A 19,315-nucleotide genomic window follows, 5' to 3' on the forward strand; every position below is an offset into this window, starting at 1 on the left:
CCAAAATCAACTGTTACCGGACCTACTACTTTGCAATTTAATTTTTCATTCGAAAGATGTTTTTATACGCGTTTATATTGACCATATTGGGACAATCTGAAACGTTCCCTTAATACCTAACAATCTGTAGAAAATATTATCTTTAATGTAATTCCACACTTGATCATCAAACAGCACACGGGTTCCTTTCTAAAAAATGCAGATTAATAAGGTTAGCCGTTCCTGCTCCACGTGATGAAAAAGTAAATTGCAGAACCTATGCAAAATCAATCCGATAACAAGTTGCTTCCGGTAGAGTCAAAATCGAGAAATCGAGAACGGGATTGTAGTTCCTTCATTCGAACATATCCACGGTCATATGCGACAGAATTATCCTGTAACAGTCGACCAAACAATGATGGTGTCTGTTAAACTTTCAAAGGGCTAAAACTTCCCTACTTTGATCCCTTGATGCAAAAGCGTTCATGTTAGCAGTGACGACCCTTATAAAAAAATCTTGAAAGGTAATTAACGCAGGCAAATTGATAACGTTAAAACTTAATTATAGTCCAAGTTATACACTTCTAATAATTATGATTTTTTGTTTGTGTAGTTTGCTCTTATAATGTTTCGCATTACAGTTCAACGTCACTTGTGGACTTGCTAACATATACACGGCCTTTAGCAACCCGTATCCAACCCAAGCGTTTTACGAACAAACTACTACTGTATCCTCTGAAACCCCAGGTGTGATGTTTGTAAATAGCTCTACTGAACATACACTGTACATTAACATGGTAGATGCTCTAAAACAATCTGGCGGAAGTGGAAATTGTGAAGTTTGTATAAATCCCAAAGATGGAGACCATCAAAGTCATAGTAAGTTGTATTTACTTGTTGCTTCGAAATTCATTGTATTTCCATTGAGGTGACTTTCAGACACGAACATTATTTGTATAATTATATGACAATAGAGACAATGACACTCACATTTATCGGTTATATAGCTGTACTTCTTTATTTTAATATGGTAGCAGCTTTGTGTGTATTAGTTTCGTTGTTTAATGCATTTTTAGCAAAATAGTCTAATATTCAGCGGCCTATAATTTTAGTTAGGAAAAGTCTAAGTATTAGGATAGATCCATGACGCCTGCAGTAAACAAACTCATCAAAGATATCAGGGTAATAATATGATACGCAAGATGTGCAGTGGGTTTCGTCTATAATAATATGATACGCAAAATGTGCAGTGGGTTTCGTCTATAATAATATGATACGCAAAATGTGCAGTGGGTTTCGTCTATATATAGAATTATTAGCGACAATCGAATTGAACAGCTGGCAGTCAAATATGACAAAACACCAGTTCTAATTCTACGTCGGAGGAATACAAACATATTCGACGGGATAAGAGACATAGTTGGGTCCTGCATTATAGTAGGCGCTTTGTGAAGATGTTCATATCAATTATTTCGACACTTAGTAGAGAAGCTGGACTTAATAGTTTTCTGGTGGTTTTTTTTTATATCTAATTTTGATTGATAACACTCCTGAGTGAATTCTCATTAATTATTTATGAGCTATATTTTTACAGATACAAAATGCTATCAGAATGGAGTAAAGGTTCCTTGTTCAGACAAATGTGAAGGTAGAAACTATTTTTTACGTCTAAAAAAAAAAAACTAAAATTAAATGGAAAAAGAAGCTTTGGATTAAATACATTTTTCGTTTATTATGTTCACAATAAATAAATAGAAGTTTCAAGGTTTTGGAATAAAATAAAATTAACGGTACACATTTTCTTGCACCAGATGCGCATTTCGACAATACATGTCTCTTCAGTGATGCTCGTGGCCAAAATATTTGAAATCCAAAGCGTATATAAAAGATGAAGAGCTATAATCCAAAAGGTTCAAAAAGTAAAGCCAAATCCGTGAAAGAAATCAGAGCTTTGCATGAGGGAGATACATTTCTTAATTTATAACAATTTCTAATATTTTGTAACAGCAAATTTTAATAACACAAAAAATCCGTATTTCATGCCAGTACCGAAGTACTGGCTACTGGGCTGGTGATACCCTCGGGGACTAATAGTCCACCAGCAGAGGCATCGACCCAGTGGTAGTAATTAAATTAACGGTACCAATGTTCTTGCACCAGATGCGCATTTCGATAATACATGTTGTGGGGACGATATCTTATAATATAACTCTGATAAAATACACAACAGCTTTGTAGTTTGACGTTTACTATTTACTAAGAAGATAAGGAGACGTCGCCGTGTGACGTCGACCTTAAATATAATATGACTTCCGATACGTTGCCGGTCCCGCGGTCTTCTCGACATTCTCGGGGCCTCAAAAAAAATACTTTACGTAGAAAAGAAAATTGAAATACAATAAATGAATTACATTGAATTAAGATTAAAGTCTCTCAAAATAAAAAAATCACAGTTCTTTGAATTTCACAGATGAACTAACGTAGTTCGTAAAACAAAATCGCATACCATTAACAGTCCATCATAATTGCGTAACACATTTTCAAACAAAATATGCTCGATCATACTTAACTCCGAAAGTCCATAAAAATATTTAATGTTCTATTTAATCGTTGTTGTGTTTCCATGGTAACTTTGCATAATCTTTGTCGTCGCGAAATTCTATATAGCTCTCTTTTCCGTGTACTCCTGGAGATTCTATTCCTGTAGCTTCAATCTTCCTAAACGCTTCTAAGTCGTGTTCCTCTGATTTATGTGAAATAAGAACATTGAAAATGCTTGACGCTGTTGATAAGTGTGGTTTTTCTAACGGTCCAGAAAGTAAGTACCCTAATTTCGATTTGACTGCGGTGGGTCCGTTTCCGCGTACAACTTTATCTTCAATTATTTCCCAATAAAAATCGGCTCCAATTAATAGTGAAATTTCGAATGAATCCTGTTGCGTAACTGGATGTGCGAGCTTTAGTCCTTTCAAATAGTTATTATTCCTGTCAATGTAACGAATGTGGTTCTGTAACGGCGTAGCTATCATTGGAACGATTAATGCATGTATAGGTATTTTATGTCCAGTTTCAGTTTCAACATAAACTGTGGCTTTATCGAGTCGCCTAGCATTAGTGTTGGTTTCTCCAAATGATGAGAGTTGAATCTTTTCGGCTCCTTCTCTCTGCAGGTTTAATTTTCGCGCAAGACTCTCCGTTACAAAAGACCTTTGAGCGCCTTCATCAAACAAAATATTCGTATCTGTGCAATTATGATCTGACCAAACGTGGGCCACGGCAGTTTTCAACAATACTTTTGAGTGAGTTTGTGCTGACGAGTGTAATATTGTTGAGTCTTCTTGTATCTCGGTATCCTTCACAAGATTAACTACAGTCGGTGAAGATGTCGTACTTTCGTTCGTACAACTGTGAGCGGAATCTTTCGTGTCAGTGAAACGGTTTTCACTTCTCTGGTCGGGGTTCGCGGTTTGTCCAACTTCATTACATAAACTAGTGTGGTGTCGTTTACCACAGTTACGACATGAGCTTTTCGATTTGCATTCTTTTATTTGATGTGTACCGAGGCAGTGAAGCATAAATTATTACGTTTAACAACAGCGATGCGTTCATCTAAATCGCGTACTTTCTGGCAGTTGTCAGGCGAATGAATATCTTTGCAGAAAATGCACGGCTTTTCTGTTAAATGCTGATTAACATTTCTAGTACTTGCGTTGCGTTTTCTTTGTGAGTTAGCACCGGCGAAAAGAGTAGAATACGAAATACCACTTTCTGTCTGTGTAACTTGTCCGGCTTCCATGATTTGTATCTCTTTATTTATACTTCTTCGAAGATCTCGTAATAACCAATTTGTCGTACCATGCTCCCGCGCGAGATGCTTTTTGATTTCTCCGGGCAGTTTGTTGATTATAATCGGAACTAATAAATTACCGTATGAGTCCTGTGTCTGTCCTAGCGATTCAAGTCCTCTAACTAAACTCTCCATTTTGTCATAAAACATTCTCAGGCTTATGAGGTCATTCCGGGGTGGCGTAATATCAAGCAGTGCTTGTAGATGTGCTTGTGTTATTTTATGAGTCTGTCCAAATCTCTCTATCAGAACATTTACAGCTTCGGCATAGGTAGCGTTAGTTAGAGAAAATCCGGCAATCGTCTGAGCGGCTTCGTTTTCTAATTGGGCCTTCAAATAATTAAACTTTTGAACATCTGTCAATGTTGGGTTGTAATGAACTGCTGATTCGTACGAATCCCAAAAGCTTGGCCATTCTAATATACTGCCATTAAATGTAGGTAAAGTTAATTTTGGCAAACGGTGATTGCTTGATATAGCGGACGGGACAGCATAGCTTGACGTTGGAATTGATGTAGCAATTTGGTTTGTCTCTGTTAAAATTCGAGCGGCATCATTTGACTGTGGCAATGACGGGGCGGCATAACTTGTCTGTACAATTTCAGGTGAACTAGAAGGGGTGAACGGTGGACTGTCTACATTTAAAACTTGATAAGACGAATGTGATGGTTGATTGGAAATAGGTTGTGATGTTTTATCTATGAATATCTTAAAATGTCTCAGTTTAGTAACAAAATTTGTAGTATACTCATCTGTGTCTACGATTTCCGTCTCTATATCCTCTGTTTCCGATGCGTTCTCAATTTGTTCATTCAGTGTGTCGAGTAACTTCTTCTTCTGTTGTAGATTTTTGTATGTGGCTAACAGCTCCTCTCGGTCGAATTCAGAACTTTCTTTTGCGTCGGCAAATTTTCGTAAAAGTCTGGTAACGGCACTACGATTGCCCGTTCTTCTTGATTTCAGCTTTGGTAGCTCCATTAGTCACGGCACCATAAATGTGGGGACGATATCGTATAATATAACCTTGATAAAATACACAACAGCTTTGTAGTTTGACGTTTACTAGTTACTAAGAAGATAAGGAGACGCCACCGTGTGACGTCGACCTTAGATACAATATGACTTCCGATACGTTGCCGGTCCCGCGGTCTTCTCGACACATGTCTCTTCAGTGATGCTCGTGGCCAAAATATTTGAAATCCAAAGCTTATATAAAAGATGAAGAGCTATAATCCAAAAGGTTCAAAAAGTAAAGCCAAATCCGTGAAAGGAATCAGAGCTTTGCATGAGGGAGATACATTCCTTAATTTATAATACATGTAATTTATAATATTTTGTAACAACAAATTTTAATAACACAAAAAATCCGTATTTCATGCCAGTACCGAAGTACTGGCTACTTGGCTGGTGATACCCTCGGGGACTAATAGTCCACCAGCAGAGGCATCGACCCAGTGGTAGTAATAAAATTAACGGTACCAATTTTCTTGCACCAGATGCGCATTTCGACAATACATGTCTCTTCAGTGATGCTCGTGGAATATTCACCTGGATGTTATATAACAGCTCTCATAATAACGGTTAATTTAAATAGGTTATACGAAGTCAGTAAGAGTCAGCATTTAACTAATTTTAAAATTTAATCGGTATAAGATATTAAGCCTTCAGCGGTTATTTTATATACTTCAGTATTATACAACTTTAAACCATTTGTTTGGTTCTTCAGAGAAGTGGAACCTTTTCCCAGACGAATGTACCGTAGAAAACTTAAAAAACGGCCATACAAAATATGAGCATCCATTTTCGAAACTGAAATATTTAATGTGCGACAAAAAACTGCAAATGTATGTTGTGTATTGTCCACAATACCAGTCTTATTACCAAGAGTGCGAACAGTGCGTTGGAGAAGGATCTAGTTGCCCAAATTTAACTGTACCACTTACTGGGTTGGTAAATCCTTGTTCTTTGGAGAACATATTGAATGGTAACTTTTTTTTTACATACCCGACCGACAAAATTTATTCACTGCGATGTCTGGGGAAAAGCATGGATTATGAGCTGTCCCCAGAATGAAGAATGGGATCAGCACGAGTTAACGTGTGGCATGACGTATATCTATGAAAATCCTTGTAGAACATATAAAATAGGAGAACAACTTTTTTACCCTTATGATTGCGATTCACATAAGTAAATTCAGTGTGATCTTTGGCACCAATCATTCCTAATGACATGCCAGTTAAATTTTGTCTTCAGTCCACTTGTAAGAAACTGCGTTCCAAGGAATTCATATACACCGCCTACGCATGACCCAATGATGGTGTGCCCAGACATACATGCTCATCCAACAAACCAAAAGCCGATTGCTATCATACCAGGTTATGGAGGTGCAACTACATACACAACTTATACCTTTTGTGCACATTGCCAAGCGATGGTAACACCATGTACATCAAACCACCTTATTGCAGGAGAGTTCATGTTTCCGGTAACGGGCAATCGCCATCAGTACATTCAGTGTGATTTGTCTGGATACCAATACTTAAAATCATGTTCAGCTAATAGTTACTACTTTGATGGGGCAACCAACACTTGTGTCGATGACCCATTTCAGAATGACAATTCTTTTGGAAAATAATTATTCATTCGGCTCTGTTTGGTAACATCCTCCGTTGTTCTCATGGTACAAATTAGCTGAATATAAAAGCCAATATCGATTCTAAATAAATTGTTTAAAAAAGAATTGTGTGTAATTAATTATTCCAATTTCTCGTTCCAGTAATAAGAACTTCCAGCTGTAGTTGCAGATTGCACATAAACTTCATATATATGATCCATTCCTAGATTGAAAATGAATACATTGTGATATAAAGATGTAAGGTAACACTTATAAAAACGACAAAAAAAGAAAGAAGAAAAACAGCTTTAACAACCCACACACATGTAGATATTTATGCAACAATCCTGATAAAAATAATGAAAGCTTTTCATACTATAACTGATGAGCTTCTACCTACCCCCATTGTCAAGTTCTAGCTAGGCCATGATATGAGACAGATACATATGGTAACTGAAACTGTGAACCTATTTGTAATTTCATTTCCATGGGATATGTCTTCAAAGTAAACGATAAACATGGAAATGCTTTTTGAGGAGACATGTTCTTCTCCTTAGCGAACCTGAAGTGAAAGGATAACGCGAGCGAGCTTCTTTTCATTTTCTGAAAAAGCCCGTATATGAAGTCAGTCTGGTATTAATATAAAAAATTATGGTATGACACTATATTGCATTCAAATTGACGATAAAACACTATTGATTTGCTAGGCCAGGTGAGCAGAAGATAAAATAACAAAAAATACTGAACTCAGAGGAAAATTGAAAACGGCGATCACTAAGCAAAATGGCAAAATCAAAAGCATAAACACGTTACCGAATCGATAACAATTGTCATATTTCTGACTTTAAAAAATTACTTTTTGAAGTAGATAAAGGTGGATTACACCTGGTTTTATAGGTAAGAACCAAGCTACGTCAAATGAATATTACCAGTAATAGAATAAACAGGTATTAGTCATATTTGCAAAGACAAATACAAGAGTTATTTAACACATTATTAAGATTAAAAAAAACCAAAAAACAACGGCAGTACCTAGACTATATACCTCAAGACCTTCGTTTAATAATTTTGAAGTTGATACGGAATATTCATCTACCAGGTCTTAGTATTTTCCAACGAACTATTATAAAAAAAAAAAGGACGAGACGTTCTTAAACACACCCTTGGTTCGTTAGCTTTCTTCCCAGACACTGATAACGTTTACAAAAGTCTGATAAGCAGCTGCAAGCTCTTCAATACCGAATCAGTTTGTAAATGGATATCCCATATTCAGGTAAAGTTTAAATTTTGGAATTTTGGGTCCTCAATGCTCTTCAACTTTGAAATAGTTTAATAGTTTGGCTTTCTAAACAGTTTTATCTGAGTGATAGTGATGTGTAGACGGACGAAATCCGCGTCTGGCATATGAAATTAGAAGCCTGGTACCTTTGATAACTATTTACACCACTGGGTCGATGCCACTGATGGTGGACGTTTTGTCTCCGACAGTATCACCAGCCCAGTAATCAGCTCTTCGGTGTTGACATATATATCAATTATATGGTCATTTTTATAAATTTACTGTTTGCAAAAGTATGAATTATTCGAAATACAAAAAAGTCTTCAAAGAGAGGCGAACAGTTCTTTCCCAAAGGAATGCCGACAGTTTGTTGAAAACTTTAACTCCAAATTCAACAAATATGCTGTCAATAAGAAATTTCAGAAATAAACATTATAACAGTAGTTGTCAAGACCAAATATGTAAAGTTTCATGTTTTTTGGATACCGCAAAATAATTACAATAATTACATTCTTAGTAAATATGCTTTATAGTTATAAGAAACCTTGATAACAGGCCACATTACTGTAAAAACAGTTGGTTTGAGCCGGATATAGTTCATGCTTTGCGATGCCCGTGAATAGTATTGTTTAAAAATTCAATAGAAGCGTTTATAAAATTCCCTTCGGAAAGCTTTCAGTGGTTGTCGATACTTTTTTAGGTATACTATTCCAGGATAATTGAATTTAAAGTATCAGTACGATGAAAAATTTGGAGAAAATGACCCCTTTCTTCTCGACGCGCTTATCCGTATTGCTACCATGTTAGTCCACAATGTAATGGATAGCAAGTTGACATTTTATCCTACTCAAACATATTATTCTGATTTGCAGCCGACCAGTCTTTGATCTTAATTTCTAAATTTAAAGCAAGTATGCTAGAGATGAAACCAATGAGTTAATACTTTGTGGGGTTTGCTTTAAATTCGTATTATAAAACTTCAAAGGTCAATGTATATGCATGCTTCATATATCTTCGAAAATAAAAACGTTGCTGTTCACCTACTAGTATCCCCATCAAAAACATGATTATGCACCTGCAGGAAAAAAAACTCAAGTAACACCACTGTTGTGGGTGAATCACATTAGATTAATTACTTTTTTGAAGGAAAAAGGTATTGAAAATTCAATTGGAAACTTTGCAAAAACCCCAACTGCTTTTACAAAAGATGAAACTTTGAATTTATACATGCGTTTTGTCGTTGTCTATATAACGGAATTATATGAGACTGTCAAACAAATGAGATGTTAAGCTAGCTATAAACCTAGGATCAATCCTTCATTTTCTACAGATGGAAATATCTGTACCAAGTCATGAATATGACAATTGTTATACATTTGTTTGATTTGTTTCAGCTTTTGATTTTGCCATTTGATTTTGGACTTTCTATTGTTGAATTTCGTCGGAGTTCAGTATTTTTGTGAATTTATTTTTTACACTTGTTTCGATTGACAATACAAAACATTTGAGAAATAAGTTTGACCAAACCTGCAACTTATAGTACTTAGCTAGCTTGTTATTTTATAGGCAACTTAACTCATAGAATAGCTATAGTGCTCTGTTCAAATTCAATTCATTCACTTCACATTTGTGTCGTTTAAAAGAGGTCTTTGGTCCTTATGCTTTATAATGGCTTTGAGTGTTGTATTTGTCGAATTTTCTAAATCAGTTTTGTCTTCAATATGTAACTATCTTGTTACTACATATTCAATGCACATTTTAACTCCGGATCGATATAACAAGGTTTCTTAAAAATGGGTTTCAATGTTTTTATAAGTCCGATATACCGTGCTATGCGTTTTCAGATTCATCACTCAACAGCTTCTTGTTTACCGAACACTGGCATCCTTTTACACATGGCATCCAAGTTGAAAATGTTCGTCTTAATTTTTCCGGAACTGCATGACAAGGATTTCTGAAATTTTGTTTTAGGGTTAATATAAGTCAGATTATGTGTAATGTGTTTTCATATTCATCACTTTACAACTTCCAGTTTACCGTCAAGAATTTGGGCGGGGTATCATCAGTGAGCAGAAGCGCACAAGTTCATTTGTGAACTGTTTATGGACTGCTGTCTGTATTTTGTCTATAAAATTTATTGACTCTCGTCATCTAATTGGTTTTTATTGCACCTCTGGGTTCTCCCCTTTAAACAAATATGTTATACAGCCCGTAACAGAGTAGTGATCGAATTCGCGTTTCTTTACCGTCATAATAAGTTACGTTATCGAAAAACTTATTTCAGAAGTGACACAATTTAATTTTCTTCATCGACAAAATACTTCATGTCCAACGTGTAAGTTTTCATTGTTTAAGTCGAAGTTTTTTTAACACAGTAAAACATTTTTTAATATCTACCTCTGTCATTAGCATTTTCATTTTAACGGTAAAGGATCAACTACGGGATCTCCGAAATTTCTATCATTTGTTACGAGGATATCATTATGCAATCGATTTTCTCAATGTAGATATTATATACAGCTTACACTGTGAATATTTATGGGATTCAAAACTGTAATAGTTTTTTCTTTCGTCTGATACAGAATACCCAATGTCTTTTCTTTTTCATATCTGTTTATTATGTCCCCGGGATTATGTCAATCATACATTGTTGCAATACCGAAATGCTTGTACTTTGTTAAGGACAAAATTGCTCTATATCTTAAGTTATTGACGAATATTTGAAATTTAATTAAACCTTTCTAATATGTGATGTACGGCATTTCATTTTATCATTGCTAATGATCCATATCTGACAGAGAAAAAATGTTCATAATTCTCAGAAAGTTTCGTAAATATTGTTAGATACCACTAATCGTTCCAACAATCAAGACAACAGAGACAAACAGGGAAAAAAATATGAAAATGAAAAGATATGACTTAAGTGTTAGCATATTCAGGGAGACGGCACTCAATTTACAAAAAAAATAATTGATGTATTAAGGAACTGTAGAGGTCTTCACAGGTTTTCAACAAGGGTAGAATTCAAAACCTTGAATATGAAAGCCTCGAAATTCATGATACTTTTTCTGTGCGGTACTTATATCTACAAAATCCAATCATATACAAGTCATATAATACATAAAATTGAGAATGGAAATGGGGAATGTGTCAAAGAAACAACAACCCGACCATAGAAAAAAACATCAGCAGAAGGTCACCAACAGGTCTTCAATGTAGCGAGAAATTCCCGCACCCGGAGGCGTCCTTCAGCTGGCCCCTTACTTATAATGAAAGTCATACTAATTTCCAAATTGTACACAAGAAACTAAAATTAAAATAGTACAAGACTAACAAAGGCCAGAGGCTCCTGACTTGGGACAGGCAAAAAAATGTGGCGGGGTTAAACATGTTTGTGAGATCTCAACCCTCCCCCTATATCTCTAGCCAATGTATATTCATACATGTATATTTATATATTGGGAATTTATTTTTGGTTTCAAACAGAGTTATAAGGTTATGTGTAAGTGCCTCCGTTCACTGCACAATTGTAAATTGTCTTCCTAAAGACCAGCAAAAATAAATGGCACAAGTTCACGTAGTCATAAAAAAAGTCGTATAATTTACGTTATCGAAAAAAAAAATCAAAAATACGGAATATTATATGTGAATGGTTAGGCAATCCGTTTCCCCTACATGTTTTAAAAGTCAAAGAAAAAGGTTTTCCTGATACGAACATTTTAAGAACCAGCTTTGTGTAACCTATAGACAAATTCGACTGTATAAAAGGAAGTTAATATGTTTACTCTGATTTGAAACTATCTTTTAGAACTTTTTTTAGTAATTGAGAACCTATGTTGTTTATGGGTAATAGGTGAAATGTTGCATGATCCCTCAAAATGACAGCAAGCGCAGTTTTCTGGACGATTTTCGTTTGTACATTGCTAAAAACTGTCCGGTCCTGGCCATGGTATATTTTGGAGATTTTTTTTTTACTGATTTTTACTAAAAAAATATTCTCTGCAAGGAATAGTTTTGCTCGTTATTTTGTCATATTAAAAAAAAATTCTCAACAAAATTTTCCCGTTTAAACTGTACTAGAAAAACGTTTGGCATGTAAAATTCTAACAGAGGTACAAATACCAGTCCTCCTTTTTGTGTATACATATGAGAAAACATTTCAAAGTTATTGATTGAATTCAAACGGTACACATTGTAGTCCGAAAAAATAAAGGACTTCATTCCTATCAAACACCTTTTTATTTGTTTACCAGTATATTTCTTTTAGTTTTGGGTAAAATTGTAAAGGAAATAATACTATCAAGACATCCTTCCATAAATTTTTTTTTTTCTGTTCTGACTATAAAGAAATGACTACTTTTCGCCCAATCGATTGATTATCGACACATGAACGTTTGTCAGCATTGTCAATCCTTTTAACGTTAAAGTACCAATAGTTCGCTCACTACTCAATTAAGTTTGTCGATAACGTAGCTAATTTTGACGGTAAAGAAACATCAATTCGATCACTTCTCTGTTACGCGCTGTATTTTATTTTGAAATTCAATGGCCAACTGGCTTCATCAAAAATATTATTGTTTTCTTTCATGTTCATGTATAACATGTGTAAGCATGTCATTATACGATAACCATTGTTATGCGCAATATGTTACACCAACTTTAGAATTTTGCTGTACATGTTATATAAGTAATTTCCCACTTGAATATTTTAACTGAATAAAAACGTGTTCACTTATCATTCACTTAATTAAACCTGGTCAATTGAAAATGTGAAAAGCTAAGATTTTGATACCTTGTGAAGTTTATAATATACATATACAGATTATATCCTTTGTCAAGGTTTGGATAATTCTCTATGGTACTTCTTTTGTTTTCCCTGAATTCGCGGCAACAAATGTTTTAAAAAATGCAGTCTTTTAAAAAAATAAACATTCATTAACATACTACATGTATATAGTAAAAAATCATTTCTGTAGATCACCGAAAGGGGAAGTGGTCTAGAACACAGTATTATTTTATTTAGGGGGTTCACTATACACGCAAATTTTTATTAGTCTTCACTTCAAGGTTAATCGAGCAAATTTGATTTAATAAGGCTTTTTACATTTTTTTTTACTTTACTACGGGCTCATAAGGATCTTAAATCTGATTTTATTGCTGTGTCCACAATAGACACAGCAATATTATTCTACGTATTTCATCTGTATCGGTTTGGACAATTCCATGGACTATTCCATACACACACCATTATGCTTAAGGGGTTTTCATATGATATAGGCTATTTACAGTTGTTTGCCACAAAAAAAATCTGGTAAAGTCACTTTTCTGAAAAACCAATATAAATATAGTTAACATATTTATATATTTAATCTGACTGTGTTCATTGACCCGAATTTTTTAATGACAACACACATCTAAAATTCGTTTTGGTCTATTCCATGACATTTGCGCGGGAAATATTCATCAGAGACTTTAATTTTAATGGACGTTCATTTGGAAAATTTTACTATCTATCTTATGTGAACAATTGTCATATGTTTTTGTTTTTCATACATTTAAAGGATCAACGTTATTTAAATTCCGTATATCTTCATTTGACATCAGGTTTGTACGCATTATGCTCTTCTCTAGTCTATAATCAAAACTGAAGGCCGCGAAGGGACACATGTCATGATGACACGTGCTGCACAATCCCACACATTTCACATTATGTAATAAATTTCTACTGTTTGCGATAAAAATATTCACTGTTTAGGGGTGTTGAAATTAGGTCTTACATAGTTGATGCGTATCCGATCCGTGATTTGTATATATTTCAATGGTGCTCTCGGTAAGGCCAAAAAAATATATGTTTGATTATGGGTACGTGACCGATCCTATTTTGAGCACCCACCCTAAGCTATTTTATTGCCGTCGTAAGAAATAATCCAATCATTATAAATAGGGGAACTCTCGCCCCATGGACAACTCGGACCACACAATTCAAAATCATGGCACAAAAAATAAAATGGACAAAATAATAAAAAGAAAATACCGACCTACCTACCTATCCTACATATTTTGATGATGTAACCTTAAACAGACATGTTAGTTTTCTCGTTTGAATTGTTTTACATTGTCTTATCAGGGCCTTTTATAGCTGACTGCGGTATGGGCTTTGCTCATTGTAACATGTACAACAATCAAACATCAACCCACACTAAACTGAATGTAATTGCAACACGTACAACAATCAAACATCAACCCACACTTAACTGAATGTAATTGAAAGACATCTAGAGGTTGATATCAGAGGTGGATTTAGGTGGGGGGGGGGGGGGGGTGGTGTGGGCCCCTGCTTTTTGAGAAAAATTTGGTTGCTTATATAGGGAATCACTGAATCTTGACTGGAGTGAGCCCCCTCTTAGGTCAGTCAGTGGGCTCCCACTTTAGAAAATTTCTGGATTCGCCACTGGATATACAGTATCGAACAGAAGATAAAAAAGGGAACAATATGGTGAATTTTAGAGATTAATATTATTTCATGTACATGCATTTGAAATATTTAAGATATATTGTTTCCCTTTTTTTTGTTCTAGGTTCCACGGTGACCTAGCTTCCATTTTCGAAAACTGTGATTTAAATGCTAGTCTATTAGAGGGATATTTCCTTTTCATTGGTTGTAGATATGGAATCTTATTTTACCATGAAGTCAGATTTGAAAATGACTTTGGGAATGAAGATATCGTAAAGACTGAATGTCAGTTTTAGTCTTATATATCTATAATACTAAAATTACGAGGTCCAATTTGTCAGCCGTCATCGCGTAAAAATGACGAATCAAAGAATTCGACTTTATATATAACTATTATAGTACAAAGGTGTAGATTAAAAATTACACCACTCCAGGCCCTTTTGTTTTCCACGTAATTAATATTGCCAATAATTAAGAAGTTCCGGATCGAGTCCAATACCGATACCAAAAATTAATAGTATATTCACCTGTTACCGATTACCTTATTTGTATGTTCCGCGTCTGACAGGTGCACCACCAAACGGTGTATTCAGGATTAATATGCTATATACACGGGTCGTATCCACAGGGTTGAAACTACTAAATTGTCAAATTTTAATCAGTTTAGACTTTCTAAGATACATTGTAACAATACAAATACTAAAATCTGGACTAAAAATAAGGCGTATAGGTACAGTTTTCAATTTGTTAGCCGGCATGACGTAAAACAGCGAATCAAAGAATTCAATTTTATTTACAACTAATACATGTATGTATATGACAATGCTGTTGATTAAAAAAATACTCCATTCCAGGAACTTTTGTTTTTCAAATAATTAATATTACCAATAATTGATAAGTTCCAGTTCGACGGTTTCAATCAGAAAGATTTGAAAGCAGAGAAAACTGTGTATCGTTTAATCGGCATAACTTTATCAGATAAAAATACTAATACTAAAATAAGGCTTGCACATAGTTATATACATTAACTCAGTCATGGATGGACCTGCGATACCACGTGTCTGTTCTAGTGTACTTTATAATTTTTGTCTTGCAAAACATAATTATGTGTACATATATCACTGATTCAGTGGCAATGGTAAATAGACACTGACAAGTCTTAGATAATATTTTATAGTTTTGAATGTTTTGTCCGTTGACTAAAATTAGGTGGAGGTTTGTGTGTTCTTATTTCCAACAGAGGTAAACTCAACACATATCAATATGTGCATGAAGCAAATTGATAGTTGCTAGATACGGAATGATTGTACCACAAGAAAGTTTAAACCTGTGTGTATATACTTAAAATATGATAAAAAAAAATCATGTCTTTTTCAGGACTTCTGAATCCAACCATGTAGTATGGAATGTTTTTGAGATGTGGTTTTGGTCGATGGATGTTAATGAAGGACCTGTAGTACAAAGTATATCACTGAATTTAGCTCTTTGTCTAAGTGTATTATTGAATACTTTGCTTTGAGCTCAGTTCATTGTTATGCAAATCATTCTTTGTGAAATAAAGATTTGACAGAAAACTCTCATGGACAAGGATTTGTCAAAGTAGTATCGCCTCTATTTACAATGTAAGTATTAGGGAGATAAAAGCATTCTACATTGTATATTGATTTGAACCAATATATAAAAAAAAAGAACAAATTTACCCGAGAATGCTACTACCACTACTAGCAATATGATGCTAGATTGTTTTAATACATCTGTACTAGCTGCCTACTGATGACTCGGTTCTGAGTGTAAATGGTCCTTCAACTATGCAGGGAAAAATTATGAGGCATATCTAGGCTTATCAATTTCTAAAACAATATTTCATCGTACATGTTTGAAATTTTTAAACAACCACAGAAACTTTTGCAGTTGAAATACATGTATGTATCCTGTCGTCGTCTTCCCAAGACGGATGGTTTCCAGATAATAACTTCAGTATAAGTAAAAAGGAAGCCTTAAAATTATAACATACTGTGGATTCATTTATTTTCGTGGGTACCAATTTTCGTGGATTAAAGAAAAATTGCATTTTCGTGGATATTTAATTTCGTGGTTTTGCCGAAGTCTGCATACAAGCCTATAGAAAATTTGTTAATCGTTGAACATTTAATTTCGTGGTTAGACTCTAGCCACAAAAGCCACGAAAATTGGTATCCAAAGAATAATAATGCATCCACAGTAATATTTATAATCATAAAAGGAAGCCTGGGATTGTTTTGGGGGGTTATATATATAGTCCCTAAGGTTTAGGAATAAGGGTTCCAAAGGTGACCAAAACAAGCATTAATCTAGTGTCCGTACAAAAAGTTGTGTATAAGTATTTCAATTGTTCTGAAATTGTACCATAATATTGAATACCATAAGTAGAAGGTTGAGGTCTATTTTGCGGGTTATGGGTCAAACAGTCTAGGAATTAAGGGCCAAAAACAAATATTATTGTAGATTCCAGACAATAAATTTGAGTTATTTCTTTGTCCAGAATGGTTGTTGAATTACCTCAAACCAATGCTTTATGAAATCTTCTTTAAAAATTGGAGTTTAGATTTCTCTGTCCATAATAGTAGTTGAATCAACTTAAAATAATGCTATACATGTATATACACTATACAATGCAAAATTCACTTTTCTACCAACTGATAAATTTAAGCAGTCTTTAATAGCCATTCAGTGATTACAAGCACTTTGATTAGCATTCTAGGGTTATGCCCTTTCACAAATGGAAAAATTTCTCAAGTTTGTCTCAACTAAATTTAGTGAAATGTGTATAATGCTTATTACCTCTAAACTCAGTTTAAGTTCAATTTTTGGCAGCTTCACTTTATGTACCTTTTTAACGTTATATGCTAGCGGGGGCATCATCACCATGACTGTATGACATTTATATTTTAATACTTAATGTTTTATTAAAATGAGTAGTTGAATAATTATTGTTGCAAACTCCATTAGAAATTTGATTTGAGATCATTTTTATACCACCACAAAAATTGAAAACTTTTTGGTTGTACATTTGTATCACGTTGGCGTCATCGTCTTCATCCAAAGACATTTGGTTTTAGCACTCTAACTTAAGTAAAAGTCAATAGAAATATATGAAATTTAGACACAAGCTTTATGACTATGAAAGGAAGTCTGGGATTGATTTTGGGTATATTGGTCTCAACAGTTTAGGAAAAAGGGCCCAAATTTAGCATTGTTCTTGGTTTTTGCTCTATAACTCAAGTATTAGTAAATAGAAATCTATGATATTTTAACATAAGGTCTATGACCACACAAGGAGGGTTGGAATAGATTTTGGTAGTTTTAGTCCCAACAGAGTAGGATTTAGGAACCAAAAACAGGTCCCAAATAAGCATTTTTCTTGTTTTTTTTTAACAATACCTTTAGCATAAGTTAATAGAAATCTATAAAGGTTTATGACCACAAAAGGAAGGTTTGGATTATTTTTGGGAGTTTTGGTCGAAAGGAATAAGGGGCCAAAATTAAACTTTGTTTGCTTTCATAAAAAAAATGAATTATTGTGCCTTCTTTGATATGCCAAATCTAACCGTGTTAAGATTCTTAATTTTTGGTCCTGTTTTTAAATTGATCTACATTAAGGTCCAAAGGGTCCAAATTTAAAATCAGCTTGATTTTAATAAAAATTGAATTTTTGGGGTTCTTTGATATGGTGAGTCTTAACATGTACTTAGATTTTTGATTATGGGCCCAGTTTTCAAGTTGGTCCGATCAAAAATTGAATTCTTCGGGTTCTATGATATTCTGAATTTAACCATGTATTTAGATTTTGGATATTGGACCAAAATAGGTAAATGTCCAATTTAAAATTTTTAAGTTGAAGTTCTTTATAGACCACATTCAATCTGTGTCAGAAACCTATGTTGTGTCAACTATTTAACCACAATCCAAATTCAGAGCTGTATCTAGCTTGAATGTTGTGTCCATACTAGCCCCAACCGTTCAGGTTTCCACCTCTGCAGTCGTATAAAGCAGCACCCTGCGGAGTATCTGTTCCATTCATTTGTTTTTTCTTAATTTGTGTGAATTAACATTGTTACAGTAAATGCTAATTACTACACTTGCATACCACAACAAATACTGTATTGGTACATGTATCACTTATATTTGTATCCATATAATAAAACAAAAAATGAAAAGGAATAATTTTGCAATACCTTTTGAGTACTAAATAGCTTTTTAGGTATTTAGACATATTTTAAGACTTATTAAGTAGATGTTGATGATATCTGCTTGACATGCTTCAAATTCGATCAGATTACTTTTGGAGCAGTTATGAGTCTTTGAAGCATGCTCACAAAGGTTCTTTTGGTGAAATCATTTTTATTTTGGTCAAAATTTGTCTTTGCTTCGACCAGCTTTGGAGGAGATATAAAGAATTGATATAAATCAGCATAGAGGTTTACTTCCGATCTAATTTAGCCCCAATAATCATGTCAGACTTAAGCCATTGTCATTACTTAAAACCAATAAATGTATTCTAATCTGAGGAAGAAATTCGACATTTAAAATTTTTTTTTTACTAATGATACTGACGATCCACCACAAAGTAATGTAAATAGAACCATACCAATAGTAAGCAAATACATATAAAAAAAGATGAGGTATGATTGCCAATGAGACAATTCTCCACAAGAGACCAAATCGAAACAGAAATTAACAATTCCCAGCTACAAAATGTATCCAAAACCAAAGATGTAGAACATGTTCTATCATAATCATTTGGTAACTAATGTAATTACTGTCTCCCCATGTCTGTATTGAACATAAAAAAATATCAAATAAATAACACTCCTAATGCTCAGATCGGTTGTCACTGTGCAACACAGTTATTAACACCATATAGGAAAAACATAGAACTTTATTGTCATAAGACACTGTCAAACATCCAAACACACTATCCACACTCATCTGTGTCCACACTTGTATAAGTTAATAAAAAGTTAATTTTAGAATAAATGGCCCGTAACTTTTATATCGTATGGTTTATGTTTAGTTTGAGAAATACAAGGAATAAAAAACTAAAGTTGAGAAACACTTTTTTTTCATACAAATGTAGGGAAAGTTGTTCATAAAAAATATTTA

The 19,315-nt window shown here is 34.1% G+C and overlaps 1 protein-coding gene across 1 annotated transcript in view; it reads left to right on the forward strand.

Moving 5' to 3' along the window:
- The window catches only part of LOC134705940 (uncharacterized), a 41,934-nt gene extending 40,334 nt beyond the window's left edge, over nucleotides 1-1,600 (forward strand). Inside the window, exon 20 of the mRNA XM_063564652.1 lies at nucleotides 1,574-1,600. Coding sequence (XP_063420722.1) covers nucleotides 1,574-1,600 — 27 coding nt within the window. The remainder of the gene's footprint in view (nucleotides 1-1,573) is intronic.
- The last annotated feature ends 17,715 nt before the right edge of the window (nucleotides 1,601-19,315 follow it).

Source organism: Mytilus trossulus, chromosome 2 (assembly GCF_036588685.1).
Source record: "Mytilus trossulus isolate FHL-02 chromosome 2, PNRI_Mtr1.1.1.hap1, whole genome shotgun sequence".
Taxonomy (NCBI): domain Eukaryota; kingdom Metazoa; phylum Mollusca; class Bivalvia; order Mytilida; family Mytilidae; genus Mytilus; species Mytilus trossulus.